The sequence below is a fragment of the Semicossyphus pulcher genome, unplaced genomic scaffold (assembly GCF_022749685.1).
Source record: "Semicossyphus pulcher isolate SPU_LCO1_2020_fin unplaced genomic scaffold, fSemPul1.0.p SCAF_21, whole genome shotgun sequence".
Lineage (NCBI taxonomy): Eukaryota > Metazoa > Chordata > Actinopteri > Labriformes > Labridae > Semicossyphus > Semicossyphus pulcher.
Genome location: NW_027211695.1, coordinates 2,311,675 through 2,336,179, shown reverse-complemented (window position 1 = coordinate 2,336,179; position 24,505 = coordinate 2,311,675). Strand labels below are relative to the sequence as shown.

General features: G+C 43.9%; 1 protein-coding gene across 3 annotated transcripts in view; it reads left to right on the top strand.

Annotated features, from left to right (window-relative positions):
• pde5ab (phosphodiesterase 5A, cGMP-specific, b) overlaps positions 1-24,505 on the top strand; it is an 80,723-nt gene that overhangs the window by 5,527 nt on the left and 50,691 nt on the right. For 2 of the 3 annotated variants that reach the window (XM_069672219.1, XM_069672220.1), the window contains exons 2-3: positions 21,178-21,697; positions 23,326-23,499. In XM_069672219.1, the coding sequence (XP_069528320.1) occupies positions 21,178-21,697; positions 23,326-23,499 (694 nt within the window). Of the gene's footprint in view, positions 1-16,589; positions 16,655-21,177; positions 21,698-23,325; positions 23,500-24,505 lie in introns of those variants that run through there. The other variant, XM_069672218.1, reaches the window with a different exon arrangement.

The window sequence follows — 24,505 nt, the reverse complement described above, 5'->3', positions numbered from 1 at the left end:
GCCAAACTGAAGATCCAGACTAGTGGTCCAAAAAGGAATGGATGGCATCCCAGACAATACGTCCACCTCTTACAACACGTCCATTCTGAGGGTCTTAAGAGTAAATGAACATGCGGTCATTCTTTCAGCTCGAGCCAGCGCTCCCCCCACACCTGACTGCCACCCAGCCCAGCATCAGCATCCAGAGCAGACCTCCCTGTGCAGTGATGATTATGATCGATGCCCAGGACCCGCTCTACCCCCAACACGTTACCTAACACCTACTTCTGCCTATTCATCAGCGGGCTGCCGCTCCACAGCTAATCCAGTTAGCACAGCGTACGGGGAGCACAGCAGAGGGAACAGAGTGTATGGGTGTATATGCTCCTCTAATAAAATGCCAGTGAGAGCTGCAGTGATTGATTCTCTGTGGGAGCAGTGTTGAGCTTTCTCCACACAGCTACACTTCTCAGTATTTACTGAGAGTGTGTGAAGTAAACTTTTACAGAGTTAAATTATACTCCTTTAATACTAACAAGGCTTTATTAAAATGTTGTGGTTGAAATAGGTTATTTATGTTAGTTGTATTATTATAGACGACGTGTCTCCACCTCCTCTCAGTGCACCAAAGTGAAGGCCTCTGGAGCGGCTGCTGCCATCTTGCTCGTGTGTGCCGCAGTATCGACGTCCCGCCCCTTCCCTTTACCTTAAACACACCTTCACCTTGTGTCCTCGCCGTGTTGGAGCCCTCAGGTGTCCTCGCCGTGTTGGAGCCCTCAGGTGTCCTCGCTGTGTTGGAGCCCTCAGGTGTCCTCGCCGTGTTGGAGCCCTCAGGTGGGCTCAGTCTGCAGCAGAACAGCTTCTTGTGTCGGTCTGAAGCAGATATTCACGCTTATGGAAAGTTATGTCTCTGCTCTGCCACTCAGGAACAGAACGCTGCAGGAGCCCCATTTGTCAACAGAGCTGTCAATCATGAGGCCACGCCCCCTTTTATAGCATCAAATACTAGACCTATGAAGCTAAGAATACTGGTCGCACTCTGTCCTCATTAGTAATCAGTCGCCCTGTCAAAGGTCTGTCCTTGTTACAGACTGAAGTTCAGCTCCTCTGCAGGGTGAACTCGCTGATTATCTGCGTCTCTATTCTCTTGATAGGCTCTTACACCTTCCCGTCTACGTCTACACTCATGAACTGAACGTACAAGCTCTGAAGATAATATACGTTTTTATAATTCATATGTTTATTTTTAATGTTTCAATGTTCAGATTTGACTGAGGGAAGGAGTGAGAGAGCCAAATCAGCAGACTGACAGTAACTAAATAGCTCCTCAGGATGCACCTGTCACCTCATGCAGCATCCGTGCCTCATGTCACTTCCCCTTCTACACCTCACAGTTTGAAAACCTTTTCCCCGGGGTCAAAGGTCACAGCACATCATAAGAGGAGAGGCCGTGGGCGAGTTGAAGGGCGACAGCAAGCTCAGACATGTCTGTAATATAACAGCAGGACACAGAGGAGCCAAGCGTGCAGACACTTTAAAGCCACAGAGACTGAAGACACGAGGTTATTATGGAAGATCAGTTTATCTATATATATTATATAATTCATAAAATATTCTTTATTATAATTAATCTTGTTGTAGGTCATACCTTTTCTACGGAAGCCCTAAGCGGACATGCATCCATACATTTTATTTACTCTGCTTTCCCAAAGATAATGAGTAATTTACGGTTGTTGTCTCGAGATCTCGACTTATTTATCTCGTTATCTGGAGATAACACCGCTGCACCGCCGTAACGTCAGATGATCATAACTCGTAAAAAGCACCAAACAAACAGAAACAGGCTTCACTTACCACATCAGTGTGTGCGATGGCAGCATGGCCCGTCCTGCTCTGTGACATCACAGTGAGCAGCCTGTTGGTCTGTTTTCTACATCACCAGAAAATCATCCCGTTAACTCGACCAGCTTTGTTATCTCGAGATAACGAGATAAGTAAGTCGAGTTCTTAAGAAAACAACCGAGTAAATTAAATGTGTGGATGCATATCCGCTTAGGGCTTCCATACATAGTATGGAAGCTGATAACGGCACTTTAAGATTAAGAAAACAAGCTTTGTTATATTAAGATATTAATTTAATCAACCTGTTATCACGAGAAAACTGTGGAAGCCCAGATAACAAGATAAGTAAGTCAAGATCTCAAGAAAACAACTGTAAATTACTCGTTATCACGGGAAAACAAAATAAAATGTATGGATGCATGTCCGCTTAGGGCTTCCGTAGACAACAACACGTTATTACTTATGATGTTAATCAAAGATCTGGTGTGCCATACAGAAAGCAACAATCTAGTTGTTCCCCTTTAACTTTAATGAAGGTCGAACACAGGCTGAAAGTCCTTCGTGTTTTTCTGTGAGAGACGACGTTCAGATCCGTCCTCCACATTTAAGGAAAAGACTCGTCCAGCTGCACTTTCTCATGAGCAACCGTCCGACTTCATTTCTTTATCTTTAGATGTCAGACATTTTTTAATCCTCGACTAAAGACAGACAACGAGACAAAAAGTGAACGAGCTCTGTTATCTCAAGATAAGGGAATTAAAATACCAACTCTGGAGATAGCAGAATCAAAGACATAATTAATTGCCCCTTCTTGGCTTCCGTACTATATGACATAATATTATGATGTGATTAAAGTAATGATGTTTGACAAATATTATTTTTCCAGAAAAAGTTTTCAAAGGACAAAAGTTAATGATTGATCGTTGATGTGAGGTTAAAAATATGTCCAAGTTAGTTGAAATGCAGCAGGCCAAACATTCACAAACTTTAAATAACCTTTTAAAACTGTAGTGCTTTAGATAATGGGGCTCAACTATCACATCAGTTTATAACCTGTTTAATTATACGACTGCGCTTTTCTTTCAGCAGCTCCTTTGGTGAGCACATCATCCTAACTGACAGGAATGATGACCCAATCTACAAAAATATAACGCAAGATGTAATAAACAAAAAAACGTTTTTAAAGGAACAGCATTGAGATAATCAGTAGGGGACACAGGGACCTGTTGGCACACTCTTTTTGACACTATAGCACTATTACTGCGTCCCAATCCAGAGGCCTGGGGTCATTCACAGCCTGCGTAGACGTTAAAGCCGAACTGAAATGAGACGGCCGGTTCTGCCCTTGCGTCACCAAACGCCGCCCCTGTCGCCTAGCAACAGGTAGCTAACGGGCTAACTAGCTAGCATAACTAACGTCGAGTAAGTTAACCTTTATTTTAAAAATAATTTGTTTCAAGGGCCCTTTCGTTTTCATAAACATGTGTAACTCTAGCTATTTGATTGAGCTGAAACCAAAAACGTTTACATTTTAAAGTGTATTCCTCGGCCGTTTAAAGTCTGATATTTGGTTTGAATTGCCGCGCAATGCATCTCGGGATACAGTGGGCCGCGAAGGATGCACCCGATGGATCCTTCGTGGCCGGGGAAACAGAGGACGCATTTGTCGGCCACATCTGAAGGAGCCTTCGATTTGGGACAGCCTTCTGTGATGCAATCAGCCTTCAAATATGGCCTGTCTGTGCCAAGATCAATAAAGATATATCTGGAAATATTCATCATAGTCTCAGGGGTTAATTAGAATTGTGTGAGAGCTAAAGGGAGCTGCAGAGTAGGCAATGTTTCATATAACTCGGTCCTTTGTTACAAAGGAAGACAGGTTTGTGTAAGAACTGTTACACACTAGCTGCCACTAGGGGGTGCCAAAGTTAGGACCTTTAATATTCTACACATCGTGGCTTTAACTTTATATTTACAAATCAAGCTCACCATTATGTCATCTATTAATCTACATTTCCACAATATTCAGCGTTCCTATTCTGACTTTGAACCAGGTAAATACCACCTGCTGCTTTTCCACCCTGACCTGAGCTCTGTAATTATTGACCAGGGAGCACACGAGCTGTTTGTCCTGATCGGGCCTGCACGGACACAAGTGCATCATGGGACGTACGCAGTGTGTGCACTATGCATGTGTGTGTGTAGGTTAGTGAGCAAACACCATCTGAGCACAACCCTGGGGCATCGCGCACACACACACACACACACACACACACACACACACACACACACACACACACACACACATACATACTTACACAAACAACCTTAATGAGTGTGTTTCCACTCAACACAGATTTTTTTTTCCCCACAGTGTTTCCACACGATGATTTTTCCATACAAGCACACACGCACACACATATGACAACACCTGAAATAGGTCATATTTTCACCTCATTATCTAGAATTGTTTATGTAATTATTGTTTATTTTGTCGCTCACTTTTGTTTGAGTATTTTCCTTTTTTAATTTATAGATCTAAATATTGATTTTATTCTTCCGGTGTTTTCTTGAGCTTCTCTGTCCACAAAAACGACAAGCACACTCGCTGTTGCCGCTCAGTGTTGCAGTCAGGTGACTCAGGTTTGGTCTCAGGCTGAGGGGAGGTAAAGTGAATCAGCATTTCTAGAATAGAGTGACCAAACTTTCCATCGCTGCTTCTCATGGATTTTACTTCTGGTTCACTTTTTATAAGCTAGGCAAGAACTCTGAAAGAGATGTCCAGGTCTTCTTACGCTGTCTTAATTCAGGGGCTGCATCCTTCGAAGGACGCAGGCTAAGAAGGACGAGTCATTCGTAGCCTGTGTGGACGCTGAAGGCCGAACTGAAGTGAGACGGTCTGGCCTACGAAAGATTTCCTGTTTGAGTCACCAGCTGTTCCCGTCCCTTACCCTTGCGTTACAAAGCGCAACTCCTGTCGCCTAGCAACAGGCAGATAGCTGGCTACCTTACTTAGTTCCCAACCTTCGCATGCGCATAAATCACTCACACACACGGGAATGCAGACAGATCGTGTCCCCTGTTCTTGATCGTTGCTTGTGTTGTACGTCACTTTGGACAAAAGCGTCTGCTGAATGAAATTGTAACATTGTCACTAGCTGACAAAACTAATGTCACATAACTGAAGCTGTTATTTTAAAGACAATTTAAAGTTTAAAGGTCCCTTAAGTTATTTCCAACATTTGTACCGAAGCTATTTGATTGAGTGTAAACCAAAAACGTTTACATGTAAAGTGTATTCCTCGGCTGCTTGAGAGTCTGCCATCTCGTTGGCCTTACGTTGGGCCACGAAGGATGCACCCGATGGATCCTTCATGGCCCGGGAAAAGGAGGCCGCATCTGAAGGAGCCTTCGAAATGGGACAACCTCTACGCGCCGCTGTGGCGCAATCAGCCGTAACAACGTCCTTCAAAGGATGCAGCCCCTGAATTTGGACACAGCCTTACGGTAAACATAAATACAAAGGGAGATGATATTCTTCTTTTATTATATATATTTGAAGAACCAGCTTAGAGGTGCATTACCGCCACCAACAGGACTGGAGGGGAACAACAGGAGTGAGTAACGACCAAACTCGTTTGTACCCGAGAGATTTAAAACAATTTGTATTACGTGTTAAATATTCCTATTAGTCATTTTCCAGTAAGACATCTTCACAGTCAAGTGTGTGTTTTCATGCGTCTGTTGTTGGCAGTAAGTCTCTGTTTGTGTGTGATTGTTTCTAAGGACTACAGACATAGCAAACCTGATTGCTTGGAGGTGCATCGGCAGGACGTACTCACTCTAATAACCACATCTGCTAAAGTGACTCATCACTCTTGGTTCCTTACTTAATCTTTACGCCGCCGCGTCGCTACATTATCCACAGAAAACAAACCAGCGTGAGCACAGACTGCTGCCAAACTAGGGAAGGAATCATTGTGACAGCATCTCTCTGGGATTACCTCACAGAACACAAGGTTCAAAATGAGCTCACCGATGAACAATGCGTAAATCTACCTTACAAACTGATACGCTACTGTCCGGCTAGCTTTGCTGAATTATAGGGGCTTTTATGACGATGGAAAGTGCCATAAATCTGCGTGGTTATTGAGACCAAGTCAAGCATCTCTCATAGATAAACAGGGAACTGAAAGTATTCCCAGGCATGAAGCACAAAGTCCTGTGAGAGGAATGACGGCATGTTGCTTAAATATTTGTGGTACAAACTCAAAGAATGAAGAATCCGTCGTTCAAAACAAACTTTTAATGGAATAATTAAATTTAAGATGTGTCTCAAAACCTGCTCAAACATGATTACTTTACTTACAAGCACAAAGGTTTGAGGATAAAATGCTGCAGAACGTCAGGAAAAGTAAAGACCAGCTTCCACCTGAGGGGACCAGAGTGCTCCCTCTTTCACTCGGGGAACACACTGACCCTTTGACCTCATTTCAAAGTAATCCAAAGTGCAGGCTGGGATCTCACATCATCACCATTCAAAGTTTCTGTCCAGCCGGAGCAACAGCGTGCTCACATTGTCCCGCAAAACTTTAAAATGTGTCTAAATGCAAATGCAATCCGCTCCACTCCTCAGTCGACTTATCAGGTCTTCAATTGAGAATAAATCGTCTTAACAAAGATTCATATTCTGGCATCAAATCCCACAGCTGAGACCAAAACGCTCTCACTCCAAGCTGGTCACACACGGCCGGCTGGGCTGTGGCCCGAGCTTTGATATATGACCATTAAGTTACCTCGACAGGATTACCTTTCTGTCACATCAGCTCTGGTGAATACGTAACATCCAGTAAGACTTTTGTCATCACATTTTCTGACATTTGAACTTGTAACACTACTTAACACGTGGTTAAAGAGTCGCAAGATTTAGGCATAAAACTTTCGGGTTTCAATTCATGCTCATCTTAGACACTAACATCTGCTGTGCTGCTTTTCAGAAATGTCTAAAATTCTGTGTGGAGTTTGCATGTTCTCCCCGTGCATGTGTCGGTTCCCTCCGGGTACTTCCTCCCACAGTCCAAAGACATGCTCGTAAGGTTCATTGGTGACTCTAAATTTCCCGTAGGTGTGAATGTGAGCGTTAAAGCTTGTCTGTTGCTGTCTTGGAAATGCCGTACTACACTAGCAGTTCGTTCTGATTTGGCCTGAATGTATTCTGCAGCATGCAAACAAAAGACCGGATGTTGTAAATCTCAAGTATGCATCGGACCAGTCTACCTCGCCTGCTGTATCCCACAATGCAAAGCGCTGGAACGTCACAGCGGCAGTTGGAATGACGAACAGCAGCAGCATTCCAGCAGAAGGGGGCGCTATAGCTAAAGAAGCGGTGGTTATTGTTTACTTCTGCCTGGCGTAGCATGCTGCAACATGAAAAGCTCCTCCATACTACAGACTACGCATGCCATGCTGCCATCGCCCACACGTGCTTTTGCAGCTCTGGGGATACGATCATCTGACGTTGCAGTGGTGCAGCGTCGTTTGCTGGAGATAAAAAGGTCAAGAAAACAGCTGGAAATTAGAAGTAAATGTAATGTTTGGATGCATGTCCGCTCACAGCATCCGTAGCAACCATGCTTGGGGTGATTTAGAATTGCAGCATCGTGCAGTTTGTCCAGCAGAGGGCGCTCTGACCCTCTCAGCACAGTCTGCTGCACATGTAGCAGAGCATCACAGCTGTTACTAGTATAAGAAATAAATCTTGTGAGTTCCTTTTTCAGGGTCACATTGGTGCAAAACCGCTGAACAATCCATGTGGACAAAGTTTATTCAAGCTTATAAATTCACCGCCGTGTCTTTAATCAGCTTTCTCTCCTTTAAAATCTTTATCAATCTTTATTCTCACACCTCAATTATCTGTAGCGTCTGTAGCGACATTGCTTTAAACTCAGGGCCGTGCTGTTTCTTTTATCGTTGTGATTTATATTGATCTATTTTCGCTCTGCATCGTCAAAGCTGAGAGTCGCAGCGGGAGAGTGATTCATGTTTTCTACAAGCAGGTTTATTTTCTCTCGTCTTCTTTGAGGCTTTCAGGAAATTGCATTTTTGTGGAGGATCGGGAGCGTCGGCGATGACCTCTGCTTTCATCTTCTGTGTTCAAACTCTCTCCGGCTGCTGCGAGCGTCGAAAAATAAACCAAGACAGTTTGTGTAGTATAAGTCAGCAGGTTTGTGCAAAGTGTACTTCCTCCGCACAATGAAGGTTTAAGGACGGATTATGTCACAAGGCATTCCAGCAGTTTCTCAGAAAACGCAGAGAACTTCTCTGTCGCTCGCTGTCTCTGCTCTCCTCAGATTTATCCCTGTTGTCCCGCTCTGCGCTGACACTGTGCAGGCCGCGCGTCTGTGTTTCCTCAGACATTTGCAGGATGGAGCGCGGCCATTAAACAAAGCTCTGCTCGCAAGCAGCCGTGGTTTCAGGGTCCGAGGCCATGCTGAAAAGAAGGCTTTTATCTCCTCAACTGCAGATTTTCAGAGTAAAAGCTTCTGCAGGGCTGCTGCAGGAAAAAAAGACACTTTTAGCTGTGTGGCTGCAGGAAAGCAAAAAGAAGATTTTTATCCGCCCGGACAGGAGCTGAGGATTCGTCAGCCACACATTTAGACATCAGGAAAGGTTTTCTGACAGTGTCGCGGCACCGTGAGCTGATGTTAGAGCAGAGTCGTGTTCAGGTATGGCTGACGGTCGCTCAGGTTTTATTTCCTCTCTCAGCGTTTGCAGAGCGGCTCCAGACGGAGAAGCCTGAGGGCAAAGTCCACAGACACACAGAGAATGAGCAGAAATATGCCCACCCTTTATTTCTGCTCTCATAGTGTGTGTGTGTGTGCGCGTGTGTGTGTGTGCTCTTTCCTGTTTGCATTTGATACAGCACCTCAGGCTCATTATTGTGTTACATAATGCATGACTGTGCACGTGCGCGTGCATGCAGTGATACAGTTCAGTGTCCTAACGTGTGTGTGTTTTGTGTTTGATACATTTTTTGTGCATTTGTTTATATTTGCACGTATATATATTTATATATCTTTTGCATTTAATCTGATTTTTTTTTATTAAATTACAACTTTGAGTGAGTGTGGACGAGTGTGTTTGCGTATTATTCCTCGGGGACCAGGAACTATTTCAGGAGCTGCATGGACCAGGTTCTAAATGAGGTTCCAGGGATGTTATTGTTCCCCTCTGCTTGCCCGACTTCTTTGGAAGGAGATTTGACTTTACCGACTATTTCCTGCTCGGATGTGTTAGATTTGGTTAATTTCCGACAGCGCTTTATAAAGCAACATGCGCACATGCAGCAAATACAGTATGTGTATATGCATTTGGATTGTGCATGGAAAGTTTAAGAGCTGGTTGGATATCTGAGAGCAGTTCAGAGAGACAGCTTTACAGCAGCTCACTGCTGGCGTTATCCACTGTGTTGTTAGATGAGAGAGTGACAGCTTCAACCATCACTACCCTTTCATGCTCTTTGTCTGGCTCCAGCCTCTTTGCACTTAGTCTCTGGCAGGAGTTGAAGTGAGAGTGACCTCTCGAGAAGAACTACAGCAGCGGCAGTTGTTACAAAAGCCCAGAAAATACATGTTAATGTTCAGGAGAAAAAGCCCTCTAGTGGCCGCAGAAAGGATAACATCATGTTTCCTCCTAACAATCAACACTGGTTTATTGTAATTATGACTTCATCCTTTTCCTTACGCTTACCAGGCCACTTCTGTTACTCTGCTGCACTTTAACACGATATGAATCCAGACAACATTCCTCTCTGGGCTCGTTCTCTTTCTCACACCCTGCACTAACCCTAACCCTACGCTCCCTGACCCGTCAGAGTTATCAGAAGAAGGCCTGTCAGTGATGTCACTTCTGATCCGACCACAGAGGACAGACAAACAGAAGAGGAGAAGAGAGCGAGGCATTTACAGGAGTTTCCTTTTAGACGCTGCTTTTCGTGCAGCGCCTGCAGGCACAATGTCTGTGGTGATTTTTGTTCTTTATTTTCACCGCTTCACAGCTCTACTCTGACAGCTGTGTTGTAGTATCTGTGTGTTTAATCCTCTGTGGTCGTTGTGCAGACAGAGCGGAGTGGAGAACAATCAGCGGGAGAAGCTGAGTGATTCGGACAAGTTGTGACCAGCTCGGCTCAGAGAAACACATTTGAAGAAACTTCAGGAGTCAAAGAGCCTGAGGGGCTTCAGTCTGTGTGTGTGTGACAGGAGCGCAGGGGGGAGTACAGATACCTGAGGTGACCTTTATCTACCTTTTATTTGTTTCAGAGTTTTTGCTTCAAATTTAAGTTGTGTTCAGGTAAGTTTTTCATGTGGCGCAATTACATACTGATGCAAAGATGCAGCCATCGTCACCCTATCAGTGTTGAAATTCTCCCAACATCCTGACGTGGCATCAGAACCAAACTCCATTCAAAAAAACAACCATTTTAAAAGTTGCTTGCTTGTCAGACTTGCATAATGCTGCATTTTGCTGGGAGAGGTTTTGAACAGCATGCTGCTTGTTTAACAACAAGCTCCTCTAATGTGACATCGGGAAGCAACATTTTATTCAACTTTCTAGACAATAATAGTACTCCATCACTCTTCGTTATATGGTGGTCCTTCTTCTTCTCAGAGAGTAACAGTTTTAAGGTCCTTGATGTCTTCCCAACTCACAGACTGTTCAGTTGCAGTAGACAGCATGTTAGCTGACGTGTTCTTCTTTAGCCTACTGTTGGGACGCACACATAACACAGCCTCAAAACCTCACGCCTGTGCCCGGTCTGTTACCCTGATGTTAGTTAGTGACGTGTTTTCCATCAGCCAGCAGTGGTTGGTCTGCCAGAGAGGGTAGGCGGAGCTAAGCGGCTGCTTTTCCGCTCTCTGCAAGTGTTGCGAGTAAACAGTTATCTACTATGGCTGAACAAACAAAGAAAAGATGGATGACTACAGATACAACTTCAACAAGAAGTGAAAATCCAAAGAAGAAGAAACAAACTCGACGCTCAGATGAAGCAAACAGTCTGAAAAGGAAAGCGACCGTCAGCCAGGAAAATCAAGAGTTACAACCGGAGCCAACCGTGGACGTCTGGTTATGTGGAAATTGTGCTCCTGTAATAACTGTAAGTTTCCGCCAAAGAGAACGAAACTAAAATATTCGAGATTATATCTTTACGTTAGCATTTAGCTCAAAGCAACAATGTGAGTTCTTACACATTTGAGGAGCTCGTAGCATGTCGTCTTGCTATCGTATTGTTTGGTCCTTTTAAGGGGAGGTTTTGTCAGTCGTCTTTACTTAAATTAGTAGGCTATATTTTGTTGGCTCTGCTAGACCTGTTATCTTCTTCCTTTTTCATACAAGTCGCATCTGTTTTAACTGGAAGAGGAAGAAGTTTGAGGCTATTTAGCACAAAGGCATACAAACTGTGCAGTAGAAGAGAAAGACACCTACTTGTTTATGTACATGCAGCGGTGTACACTTAAAAGTGACTGCTGCAGACGCGGGACGTTCATGAGAGGATCACAGGAAGAACGATGAAAAGATGAAATTAACTGAAGAGGTGATTGAAAACGTGGAAAGCCGGAAGAAGACAGAACAAAGTGGAAAAAAAAGTGTCTCACCATCAGACTGACTCGAGGCTCTGTTAGCTCTGATTGGTTTGGCTCGAGGGTTGGAGGGGGGTTGGGACGCTGCTGGTGGGTTCCCCCCGGGACGACCTGCCACCATCTGCTGGTAAGGTAACACCACCGTAGGGGACGAGTGTCCAGCTGGGGTGGGGGAACACTGGAGACCAGCACAGCGAGGAGAGACACAGAGGCTGAAAGCCATTAGACATTATCAATAACAGCTCGAGCTCCTCCAGCTACGTTACCACAGGAGGATGGAAAATTTAATCACTGCTTCGGTTTAATATGAATTGTTTATTTAGAATTAGCAGCGTGATCGCAGTGAACGGGCTGAATAAGGTCAAAGAGATGAATAAATGAATCAGGATGGATTTGTGGATCTGTTTCCTTCATCTGATTCTTTTAACTCACTGTTTCTAAAAATATGCATCACTGAAACCGCTCTGACATATTTCTCTCTGATCCTGTTCGCTTTGTTTGTGTCTGCTCTTCATCGGCGTGTGAGAAAACGGAGCCATCTGCTTCTTTCTGTGGAATCATAACTGCAGATGGGGCTGAAAGGTCTGCTTCTCAGCTGCTGTAAATTAGCATTGTATAAACCAAATATCTGAACAATGAAAAACCTCTGTGTGGCTTGGTGTATGGAGAGATTAAATGTGCATCAGGGTGTAAATCAGTATGCAAACTCTGTCATGAGTTTACTTTAGGGATGGTATGTTTACTCCATTTGTTATTTCTTATTAAGAAAGGCTTTGCTGCGGGATAATTGCATTGCATCCTTTAATATTTGCACAGAGACTTCTGAGTGTCTGCACTCTGTTTGAACTTAACTTCCTGTTATGCCACACCAGCTTTGAGGTGTCTGTGTCTGTAGTAACTTGACTTTAACCCCTTATTATTTTAAGAAAACAAGTTAATGAGCTGAAGTCAGGAATACTTTAAGCTAGCTAAGTTTAAAGACTGAAAGCAGGAAAAAGTCAGCTAGCCTGACTCTGTACAAAGTTAAAAAATTGTTTCTTTTTCTTCAGCTAAGCAGGCTGTTTCCTCGTGCTTCCTGTCTTTATGTTATGCTAGGCTAACTATGTGCTGACTTCTTTCATTTCATCTACAAATCGCATGCCCGTGTGCGAAGTACCTTGAGTAACAGCTAATCATCCCAAATCCTGTATTCGGTTTGGGTCTACATTCTTTAGATCGAGCTAGACTATGTCCTGACTTCTTCCATTTCAATCAGGAAGCTAATTTTTGTTTGTCAAGTAGCTGGAGTCAGGATGCATTTAAGCTAGCTTAATTAAAAACTGCAATGAAAGGAGCTAACCTGGCTCAGTTTAAAGTCCAAAATTAGGCTTATAACTCCTCCTAAATCTTGTATCTGTATGGGATTTATTCATTAGTTAGGCTAGCTTTTTCTCCATGATTCCTGTCTTTTTGCTAAGCTAGGCTAACCATGTTATGGTCTATTTTATTTAATATAGGGAGTTTATCGTCCAAATTTGTTGAGATTATTGTATAAGAAAGGCAACTTCTAAAATACTTCACAACAGAGGAATACTGTCGACCAATTTAAGCAGACTGTTTATCCATGCTTCCTGTCTTTTTGCTGTGCTAGGCTAACTGTATCCTGACTTCTTTAATTTCATCGACAAATTTCATGTCTGTGTGCTAAGTACCTTGACGTTTTTAAGATTAATTTTAAGCTTAATTTACAGGCTGCAAGCACAAGCAACAGCTAACACTGTAAGTTTGGTTCTTTTCTTGGCTAACCATGTCCTTCCATATCATTCAGGAAGCTAATGCCTATGTATTAAGAAGCTGGAGTCAGGTTGCACTTAAGCTAGCTTAGTTTAAAATGATGAAACGATGAACAGAGCTAGCCTGGCTCAGTTTAAAACTCAGAAATAGGCTAACTCCTCCTTAATCCTGTATTTGTGTGGGATTCATCTGTTAGATGGTTAGGCTAGCTTTTTTTCCATGATTCCTGTCTTTATGCTAAGCTAGGCTAACTATGTTCTGACAGCTTTTATTTAATATGGGGAGTTTATAGTTTAAATTTGTTGGGATTATTGTGTAAGAAAGGCAACTTCTAAAATACTTCACAATAGGGGAATACTCTCGAAAAATACTAGATAGGCCTACTTTTACCCAACCTCTTAACTCTATATTATATGTAAGAGATGTATCAGTGTGTAGGCCTACTTAATATACAGCAAACAAGACTTCTTTAGCCAACCCCAAACTTAATACCAACGGTTGCAGCTAATGCTAGCTAACATTTGGTTTTGGTTAGTCAGTGCTGGTGTATTTGGTCTTGTCTAAAATTCCCTAAAAACATTTAATCTGCTTTGTTTACCTGATAAACTAAACAGGAAATTAAGCAAACTAATGCTATGATTAGGATTTGGTGAGGTTACCCAAACTTACAGTTCTCCTAACTAACCCAAACTTGACCTGAACTTGAATCTGTCAGTTGCGCTAAAGCTAGCTTACGGTAAACTTAGCTAAAGTCTCTGTTATTGTCAACCTTAGCCTGCTGGTGTAATTTAGCTTACTCTTAGCTAACAGTAATTTCTCGAAAAAGTCGATAAAGTTGCCTACAGTAACCCTCTCTGTATTTTGTAAGTGGTCTTGACTAAACATATCACCCACAACAAAATCCCCAAGCTAACTGTTAGCTTGACCTCTGCTACTCGCTACAAGCTCCATTTTTGCTGCGTAAAGCTGGATCCGCAGTCAGATTCAGGTCACATTTGGCAGTAGCAGTCGTTTTTCTGTTAGGTCACTGAGGCCTTAGATTTAGGCCAGTAAAAAACTCTGCCCTAAGCTTTCCATGTGGGACTTTTCTTATAAGCTTCAAAGATTGTTCCAGAAATATGCAGCTTTGTTTCATTAGCCCCAAGAACATTCCCACAAGGTCTGTACAGTACACAACCTTCCGCCATGCTTATGTAAACAATGTCAGGGAACTAATGTTCCCCTGAAATACCTCTGCAGAAGATCATATACGTTCCTGTAATACAGAATTCTGTATAAAGAAGGGAACTGTTCTAGGAACTGCTGTATATCTTTAACCAGGAGACATCACTCCTCTGGGAATGTGTGGGAATGTTTCTTTGAACCATATGGGAACATCCTCCTGAACTTCTTAAAACGTTTCCCTAGAGATTGTTAATGGTTATTTTACGAGACTTTATGTGTGCTGTTCTTTTTAAGGGCTGAAAACAGACATAAGACAGACATAGAAATCTGGTTGAGCTACATCTGAATGTCTTGAAGCTGACATGTTTTTGTACCATCAGAACGAAGACTGAGTAAACAACCCCCTATGATGTCATATCTGCATTTTTAAAGTGGAGTTGTTAAGACACAAATATTAACCAGGCAGAACAAATGTAGGAAGATACCATAGACTGTAGCTGTGTCCCAGTTCAGGGGCTGCAGCCGAAGGACACTGTCTACAGAGGATGAGTCATTCGTAGCCTGTGAGGACGCTAAGACTGAAATGAAATGAGACGGTCTGGTCTACAGAGGATTTCCTGTTTGCGTCACCAGCTATTCCCGCCCTTACCCTTGCGTCACCAACGCAGCTCCTGTCGCCTAGCAACAGGTAGCTAGCGGGCTAACTAGCGTCACGTAACTTAATCTATTACTTTAAAGATAATTTCAAGTTTTAAGGCCCCTTTCGTTATTTTACAATTGTAACTAGTTATTCACTTGAGTTGAAACCAAAAGCTTTACTTTCAAAGTGTAGTCCTCGGCCGTTTAAGAGTCGTTTGAATTGCCGCGCCATTAATCTTGGGTTACGGTGGCCTGTGAAGGATGCACCTGATGGATCCTTCGTGGCCTGGGAAAAGGAGGACTCATTTGTCGGCCGCATCTGAAGGAGCCTTTGAAATGGGACGACCTTTGACATGTCGCTGTGACGCAATTGGCCTTCAAATACATCCTTCGAAGGATGCAGCCCCTGAATTGGGACACAGCTTGTGCATAAGAAGTGGACGAGCCACTGTGTTGTCTCCCATTGGTTAGTATACTACTTTAGTATTTAGTTGTCTATCGTAGTATTTTGGCAGTCACCATCTTTATATTTGGAGCCAAACATGAAGACAGGATTTATCTGGATAGCGGCGATGGACTAGAAAATACTAGTGTATGTTTCCAGCTAACTCTAGCTCTAGCTTGGTTATTAGAGTGGACAGCACTTTTTTACACTGTGGAGCCGCCTCAGCGCCGCAACGAAGCTCAACCATCATGCAGCCTTTGCTATTTTACATTGCACACACACCCTGCTGTTCCACTATGCCGACTCCGCTGTTTACACAGACGTAGTTTTGCCTCTGTTACTACCTCCGATGCCGACTTAGAGGTGGAACGACTTCGTCCCACCAGAATGTCTTTTTGATTTTCTCCATCCTTTTTTAAAAATTTCTTTTGAGAGCACCAACTTCATGAAAATAAAATGCTACATTTTTGGACTGACCCTTTAATGTGTGCAGTTTAATTAAATCAACAGCTTGTGTTGAACATAATCATCAACGCTTTTTTCTGTTTGATTTCTTAAGCTCTGACAATTTTAAATATGAATATCGGGAAAAGTAGCCTATTAAAGTTGGGCACGACAAAAAAGCAGGACTTGCAAGAGTAACGTTAAACTGTTGAGAGAATGTTTATAGTTTCCTTTGATGTTTAATATTTCAATAATAAACCCGTTTTTTGGAGCAAATGTCGCTATACTTTAACTTTGGTTTGTTTATTGGTAGCGTCCTTTAACATAAGGGGGGGGGGGGGAGAGTGTTCCTGCTCTCTCTCTTTCTCTCTCTCTCTTTCTCTCTCTCTCTCCAAGCCTCCAACAGTCGCTTCACCAACTAGGAAGCGCACAGTCACCGCTTTATGATCCGCGCGCACCGACCGACCGAGCTACCGGCGCCCGAGCAGCTCTCTCTCTGAGCCGCGCTCCCTCTCTCTCTCTCTCTCTCTCTCTCTCTTTCCCTCTCTTTCCCCTTTTGCATTACTCGGTACCGGGAGTTGTGTATAGATGTAGACGGTAACCGGAGCTCACTGTGCTGTCGCCTCTGCGCCATGGAGGACTGCTGCTCCCCGGAAGGCGAGAGGATGGAAGCGTGGCTGGACGACCACTTGGAGTTCACCCACTCCTACTTTATCAGGAAGGCGTCAAGGTAAAAGCTACGGGCTGCAGCTGACACAGCGAGGGCATTACAGCTGATTTATTGTGTTTACGTGCAGTCCGCTGAGTGTGAGGGTAGTTTCCAGAGGGAGAATAAACTGTGCGTGCTCCACAGCCAATCAGGAGCAGTTTAATTCCCACTTTTATTATCGGCATCAGTTCGTGTTTCGCTGCTCTGATTAGATCTTGCAGTAAACGGTTACATCCGGGAAAAGTAGGTCTTCCTGCACCCTTCTGACCTGGAGACCTTGTGTCCTGCTCAGGGAGTTTACCTGCAGAGTTAATGCTCTGTGAGGTGATTCACACCTTTCAGCTCTGCTCCATTCTGTCCACTATCAGCTCCGCCAGCTGCGCAGAGCCTGTAATCATTAACTTTTACAGCCAATGATTCTGTTTAATTCTCAGCCCGCTCTGCTCAAGAGGTCCGTGGTGGTAATTGTACAAGACTTCCACACAGGTGCGTGTGCTGTAAATGAAATGACTTATTCCTGCTGGGTGAGCAGACTTCAGAGAGCAAATCAGATCTTTGGCAAGTTCCAATTATAAACTACGGAAGAGGATTAGGGCCAAATGTGAAAAATGAATTTGAGTCCTGAGTTTAAACTCAGCCTTTTGAGATTTAAGTCTCACAATGGTGTCAGGAGTCAGACTTAATTAACATAATTCTTTTAGTTTTATACTTCATTCTTTAGCTTAAATCAGACTTGTTTTTATCTGCAGTTAAAGTCTGACTTTAAACTCACAAGTCTGTAACTTAGTAAATGTTTTCAGAGGCGTCAGACGTGCAGGAAAAGTCAAACACAAATCTGTTTCTGCAACAGGAAAGGACAAAGAGTGAGGAGTCAGGGCTACTTGTAGTGATCAGGTGTTGTGAGTCGGGTATACCCTTCTCTTTGTTCACCACCTCTGCTTGGTTTGAGGTGTGCACAGAAAAGATGGAGGCATTGACAGTGTGTCCAGGCAATGCTACCATCACATGATCTTTTTCATGGGTCTCAGAAATCAGACTTTGAATAAGTCTTAGAGGTTAAAAAAATTCTTATTTTAAAAATGTTCTTTAAATATTTTAACGCTGTGTTTTTTTTTTTACCCCTCTACGAATAAAGTCACTTATGTCAGAATTTGGACATCTTCAGATTTGTCCAATTCTGTTTTAGGAATCTTGACTTGAAACAAAAAATTATGAAAGAAATTTCAGTATTTCTACATTTTTTATAACTTAATTTTACCTTCCCCTTTAACTTGTTTTTTCCCCCTCTGAATATTAAGACAGAATTATAACTTTAAAGCTGTAATCTCGAAGATCTCAGTTTCGTTCTCTTTGGCGACACCTGTGGCGAGTAACAGTAATTGCTTGAGCACGCTTCCCAGATATCCACACAGTGCTGCATGTGTGACGTCCACGGTTGGCTCCGGTTGTGACTCTTGATTTTCCTCTCTGACGGTCGCTTTCCTTTTCAGACTGTTTGCTTCATCTGAGCGTCGAGTTTGTTGTTTGTTGGATTTTCACTTCTTGTTGAAGTTGTATCTGTAGTCATCCATCTTTTCTTTGTTTGTTCAGCCATAGTAGATTACTGTTTACTCGCAACACTCGCAGAGAGCGGAAAAGCAGCCGCTTAGCTCCGCCTACCCTCTCTGGCCGCTTGGGATTTTTTCTATGAATGTCGCCACAGACACCCAATCCATAATAATACTATATACTTCACTAGAATTAAAAAAAAAATTCTTATTAATCCTCCTTTTTAAGTTTTTACAGTTTTATTTTTGAACTTATTGCCCTCTCTGGCAGTAGCAGCTATATAAGGCATGTTTTACAGCCGGCGTGTCGTCAGCCTGGCAGCACTTCATCAGGACACTCCACGTCTGTGTTTGCTTTAGTGACAAACCCCTTCAGACCCATTTATCCACTTAAACCACCATGGCAACTTCACTCAGCAGCCCTCGCTCAGTCCCGTCTGCGTCTCAAAACATTCTCCATAAAAAGCTTCGTAAGAAGACGCTCTTTCTTTTTTTAAACCTCCTCCGCTCTGTGAGAAAAGTTGATTGCCTCGAAGATTCGTGTTTGCACACACGAGCCGCTCTGCCGTTCTGGTTGAGAGGCATTTCTTAGAGAGGTATTGATTCAGCCACACCTCCTCTGGATACATTAGGGTCGGCTCTGTGGGGAGGCAGAGGGAGTCAGGAGAAGTCTGCTTGATAAGAGCGATTCTGTTTTATTCGCCTGGCTCAGGGCCCAGGATACCACAGTTAATGTCACGGCCTGAGCCTGTTAACGTCTGACCCAGGTCGTGGCCTTCCGCTCCGGTGCACAGAGCCTCTGACTGGCCTGAAAACATCAGGACGAGTCACACGACCTTTGAAAACTTGAGGCACGGCGGAGGAGAGCGTGCTTGGAAATGTGTGTGCGTGTTGTAGGAGTTGATTAGACAATGTGTCGGCTGATTAGAGAGCCTGTCTGTAATCACATCCAATTTACTGTTGGCACACACACACATATCCACATAGCACACTTTAAGGGGTTTCAGCACACACAGGCTTATTGAAATCACATCCTCTGTGCCTTTGTGCACTTTTATTACCCGTGGTGTTTTAATTCTACAAAACTGAATGTTGTTTTTACATTTATTTTTACGATTTCCAGTAATGTCGTGTGATCATCAGTGCCAGGCGTGATGTATCCTTGCTTTCAGTCTCATACGGGTGGCAGACTTTTTGTTTTCAGACAAATGTGTCTCTCCATCAGGGAAGGATAATGTGCATGTGACGATGAAGGAGGAACCAGAGCTCGTTTTCCAATCCACGACAAGCTTTCTCTTGTAGCGATCGGAGGTGTTGTGAGTTGGGCTACACCTCTCTCTTGGTTACAAAAAGATGTAGGCATGTAGTGGTTAGCTGGGTTAACATGCACACTTTTTTGTCACTCTGATTGAAGATTTGGGGTCAACTGTTTACATGGGGTGGGATCCAGTACGATCTGGAACAACTGTGTGACATGCGCACGTTATGCATTTGGTTCGGCGTGCGTGTAACTACAGTCACTACACGGCTGCACCTAAAAGTTTTCTAAATAGTTCCATAAAAAGGTCCAAATTTAAGACGGACGTACAAGAAGTCCTCTCTCTCGCTCTGTGTGTGTGTGTGTGTGTGTGTGTGTGTGTGTGTGTGTGTGTGTGCAATGTCAGTGGCACAGCATGAGGGGAGGATGCTCAGATGTTAACCAATCGTGGATGAGGATCTTGGACTGATGAAACAAGAAACATGATAGAATCTGTCTCCAAATATAAATGGGCAGCCGTTAATATACCTGACTTTCCTTCCGTCTAGCCACCCAGTAATATTAAGGTCTCTTAATGTCTGAATTAAAAACGATGCTCTCCGAGGTTCTCCAGTTTAACTTTGATGCTGCCATCTTGTTAAACGTTCATCACTACGCATTTACGTCAAGACAGAGGGCATCTGACTGGTTTATAAAGTGTATGAAACTCCATGTAAACCCAGGCAGTGTGTCCCGGTAACGCTCCCATCACCTGATCTTTCTCTGCATTACAGGGCTTTGCTCACCCTGCATCCATGTGCTTCTCTGATCGCTCCGTATCCCGAGACGGGAATCAATCTTCCAGCTTTAGTTTTCATGTTGTGTTCACGATCTGTAGAAACAACACGACGCTACAGAGTTATATATAATTTGCATTTTAAAAATTACATGTGCGGAAAAACTTGATAAGCAGTACCTGCACTGACACAGACTTTGTTATATTGGACCCGACATTTACATACAACCGTCATGTTTGTGCGTAATATGAGTTACCAACCTGGAAAATTCATGTTCCAAAATGTTCTGATTTTCTGATTGAATGTGAGGAGTGAAACCTCTTACTCCAACACATGATGCACTCTGGTTGTAGTTAACTGTTGTTGCAATAACTGAAGTGTTTATTGCTTTGGGATAGTCACTGTTTGCTGCCTGATCTTCTAATTAAAATCAGTACAGGAGGGATTTTAATGGGTACAGATTACATCGTTTTTTAAGGGACTGTAGGGGTTAGGGGTGGGAATCGCAGGGTAACTCACGACACGCGATACGATACAATATGATACGATACGATACGATACTTTACAGCTGTCCAACACTATTCCTCCCTCTTCTTCTTCTTCTTCCTTTATCCTGCTCTCAACTTCTTCTTCTGGTTATTTTTTTCCGTTCACGCCACCGTCAGGAGTCATGAAGTAGTGACGCTGTAACTCAAGATCACAGTGAAATCTGTTTAGAGCGCCGTATGTCTGTCAATTAAAATATCGATAACTGTATCGCACGAGTATAACTGTCAGGAATAACAGATCTGTGTATGTTGGTGGATACAGTCTGTATTTGAGGGTTGTCTGTTCTTTAATTATATGCTCAGTTAGTCCTGAACTCATTGGTCTGATTATTCAACCTCCAGTGTCTGCAGCAGCAGCAGCTGTACAGACAGACTGGTGTTACAGAGCCTCTGATCCCCTCTCTTCTCTCCACAGGGAGATGGTGAATGCCTGGTTCGCTGAGCGCGTCCACTCCATCCAGCCGTCCGCCTCCAAAGAAAATCCTCCACAGCAGCGGGCCCACCAGTCCTCCACAGAGCCCCCCTCCGCCTCCACCATCCTCCCGCCCACGCTCAGCCTCCTGGACAACCGCTGCCCGTCCCCCGCCACCGTCCCCAGCCCGGCCCCGGGCACCCCCACTCGCAAAATCTCCGCGTCAGAGTTCGACCGCCCCCTCAGGCCCATCGTGGTCAAAGACTCCGAGGGCTCTCTGACGTTTCTGAGCGACGCTGACCGTGAGACTGTCCCTCTGCGGGGCTCGGTGATGGGGGAGGGAGGGGGAGGTAACGGGGGTGGGTGCGGAGGGGCGGATAGTGGCAGCGGGGGTGACCGCTGCGCCAGGCTGCTGGAGCTGGTGAAGGACGTGTCGAGTCATCTGGACGTGACAGCTCTCTGCCACAAGATCTTCCTCCACATCAACGAGCTCATCGCTGCAGACCGCTACTCTCTGTTCCTGGTAGGCTGTCGTTTTAACTGGTTTAACTGGGATCAAACTTCAGTACAGCATTTTTATGGGCTGCCAAAACATCTTTCACCAAACTCATTGGAACCACCACATTGTTTATCTCTCAGTACATGTATTTGTTCATCTGTCATGGCCGGTTTTCTGTCTTTAATCACCAAATTATACACGTAGAGAGCCACACTACATCACCTTTGCAGACTTATAATTAACTTGGATTATATTAACTGGTTATAAATCCATTAATAGTTAAAATATTAACAATAAAATGCTGTTTAATTAGATTCTTAAATGTGAAACGATTTGTTACAGAGGAAAGAACAGAGCTTCAGCCCTAATTAGCATTGGCCCTGTTTTTACATAGTTTTAGGACTTGAGTGTTCTCCACTGACAGGTTGTTATTCTAAGTGTCTGACAACATTACAGGAAGGATCTTTCTGACCAGAAGCAGCCGATGCATCGTTCTTTTTGGAGCCACCAGACTCCATTTACAAAAACCGAAATGTAAACTCATGGAAACATGGTGTCTCCTAAAATACACGGAAAATCTCCTGCATGCATCGGACCAGTCTACCCCGCCTAATGTATCCCACAATGCAAAGCGCTGGAACGTCACAGCAGCAGTTGAAATGTGTGGAGGTTGCATGTTCTCCCCGTGCATGCGTGGGTTCCCTCCGGGTTCTTCCTCCCACAGTCCAAAGACATGCTCGTTAGGTTCATTGGTGACTCTAAATTTCCCGTAGGTGTGAATATGAGCGTTAAAGCTTGTCTGCTGATGTCTTGGAAATGCCATACTGTACTAGCAGTACGTTCTGATTTGGCCTAAATGTAGTCTGCAATATGCAAACAAAAACAAAATGTGCAGTACGCCAAAAATACCCGGATGGCCTAAATCTCCAGTATGCATCGGACCAGTCTACCCCGCCTACTGTATCCCACAATGCAAAGCGCTGGAACGTCACAGCGGCAGTTGAAATGACGGACAGCAGCAGCATTCCATCAGGAGGGGGCGCTGTAGCAAAGGAAGCGGCGGTTATCGTTTACTTATGCCTGGCGTAGCATGCTGCAAAATTAATTTGAAAAGCTCCTCCATGCTACATACTAACGCTGAACGCAGTATGCACTATGTAGTATGCAGTATGCAGTATATAGTATGTAGTATATAGTATGTAGTATATAGTGCGGCATTTCAAACACAGCCACTGAATCCTGCAGGTTATTTTTTATGTTTCAAAATGTCTGATAAAGGATAATATCTTAATAATCCACCAATTTAGTCTTAAGCTGCTAAACGCTCCATTAGCTCCACCATCCATTAGCTCGTTGCTAACTTTGTCTGTCTGCTTTTTGGCACTGAGCCGGCAGCGTACGCGGGGTTAATCAGAGATTTCTATTTAAAAACAGCTGCATGCTAAAAATGGAGACAATGTTCTCAAATTAAAATAATTGCTTAAGACTCCAAACCTCTGGAAAGCTAGAGAGAGCTACGGTTCATTGTTATTAGCTAACAGTAAGAGCCTGTAACAGCATGTAACTTCTCCCTCTGCTATTTATCTTCCTGTTTTAATTATAAAACTGTCACCCGACCACCTCCTGCTAACTCTCTGTGTTTGTGTCCCCAGGTGTGCGAGGACAGCTCCAACAGGAAGTTCCTGGTCAGCCGCCTGTTCGACGTCGCCGAGGGATCCACGCTGGAGGAGTCCTCCAGCAACTGCATCCGCCTGGAGTGGAACAAAGGCGTCGTGGGACACGTGGCCTCCACGGGACAGCCGCTCAATATCAAGAAGGCTTACGAGGTGAGGGCTTCTGTATTCTGTGCAACATTTCGGAGGTCTGCGTGGAGGCTGAGGCGGAGCGAATGTGCGAGTGTGCAGAAACAGGCCTGTGTTTGCTTTGGGCACATTTGATGCTTCTTGCTGACCGAGCACAGACACGAGAGGGGGGAGGAGGGGGATCAAAGGAGGGCAAGTAGGTCAAAGTGCTACTCTGGAGGGTTCATCTTCACGAGACGCACACATGCACACGTCTTAATCCTCCCCTTCACTTAGTCGCAGCAGAGTGTCTGGTGACATTTGACCTCTGACAGTTTGCGTGTCCTGACCTCCCGAGTGATCAGATTTCAACACTCTGTCACTCTCCTACTTCCACGTCGTAGTTCAGCCTTTATGATCTGGTTTATTGTCTTATCTTATTGGGAGTTATGTTTTTTAACCACACACAGCTGCAAGGTAAAATCACCTTCTTTGTCAGTGGAGTCTGGTGAGCATAAAGTGTGTTCAAAAAGAGGCAGAAGCGTGTGTGTAATGTTTCTGTGTTCGTGCGGGGAAAGAGAGGGTGGTAAGAGAGCGAGATACACAGAGAGAGCAAGTATGTTGCTGTAATTAAATGCATGTGTTCAGTGTGTCGTCATATCAGTCTGACTTCAGTGTGCGTGTGAATCCAGAGGAGAGAAGAGAGATACCTCCAGAAATAGACTCTTATGATCTACACCCTCAAAGATAAAGAATCGTAAAGCTTCAAAGTAAATCACAGATTCTGCCGGAGCAGCTCGACAGTCCAAACTCTAAATCAAGCCATTGAACAATTAGATTTTCTTTCATCGGGTATCCTGTTCATGATGTTCCCTCTTGTTCTAAGTTGTTGGCAGCTGTTTCCACAAAGTAACTCATGTTGGAAACAAGTGAATCAATGTTTTAATCCCCAGTTTCTGCTTTTTGATTGTTTTCTGTTTCCCAAACTGGCAGCAGGTATTTTCACAAGCCACGAACTTGGCCTTAAAGAGCAGCTCCAGTCATGTTTTAA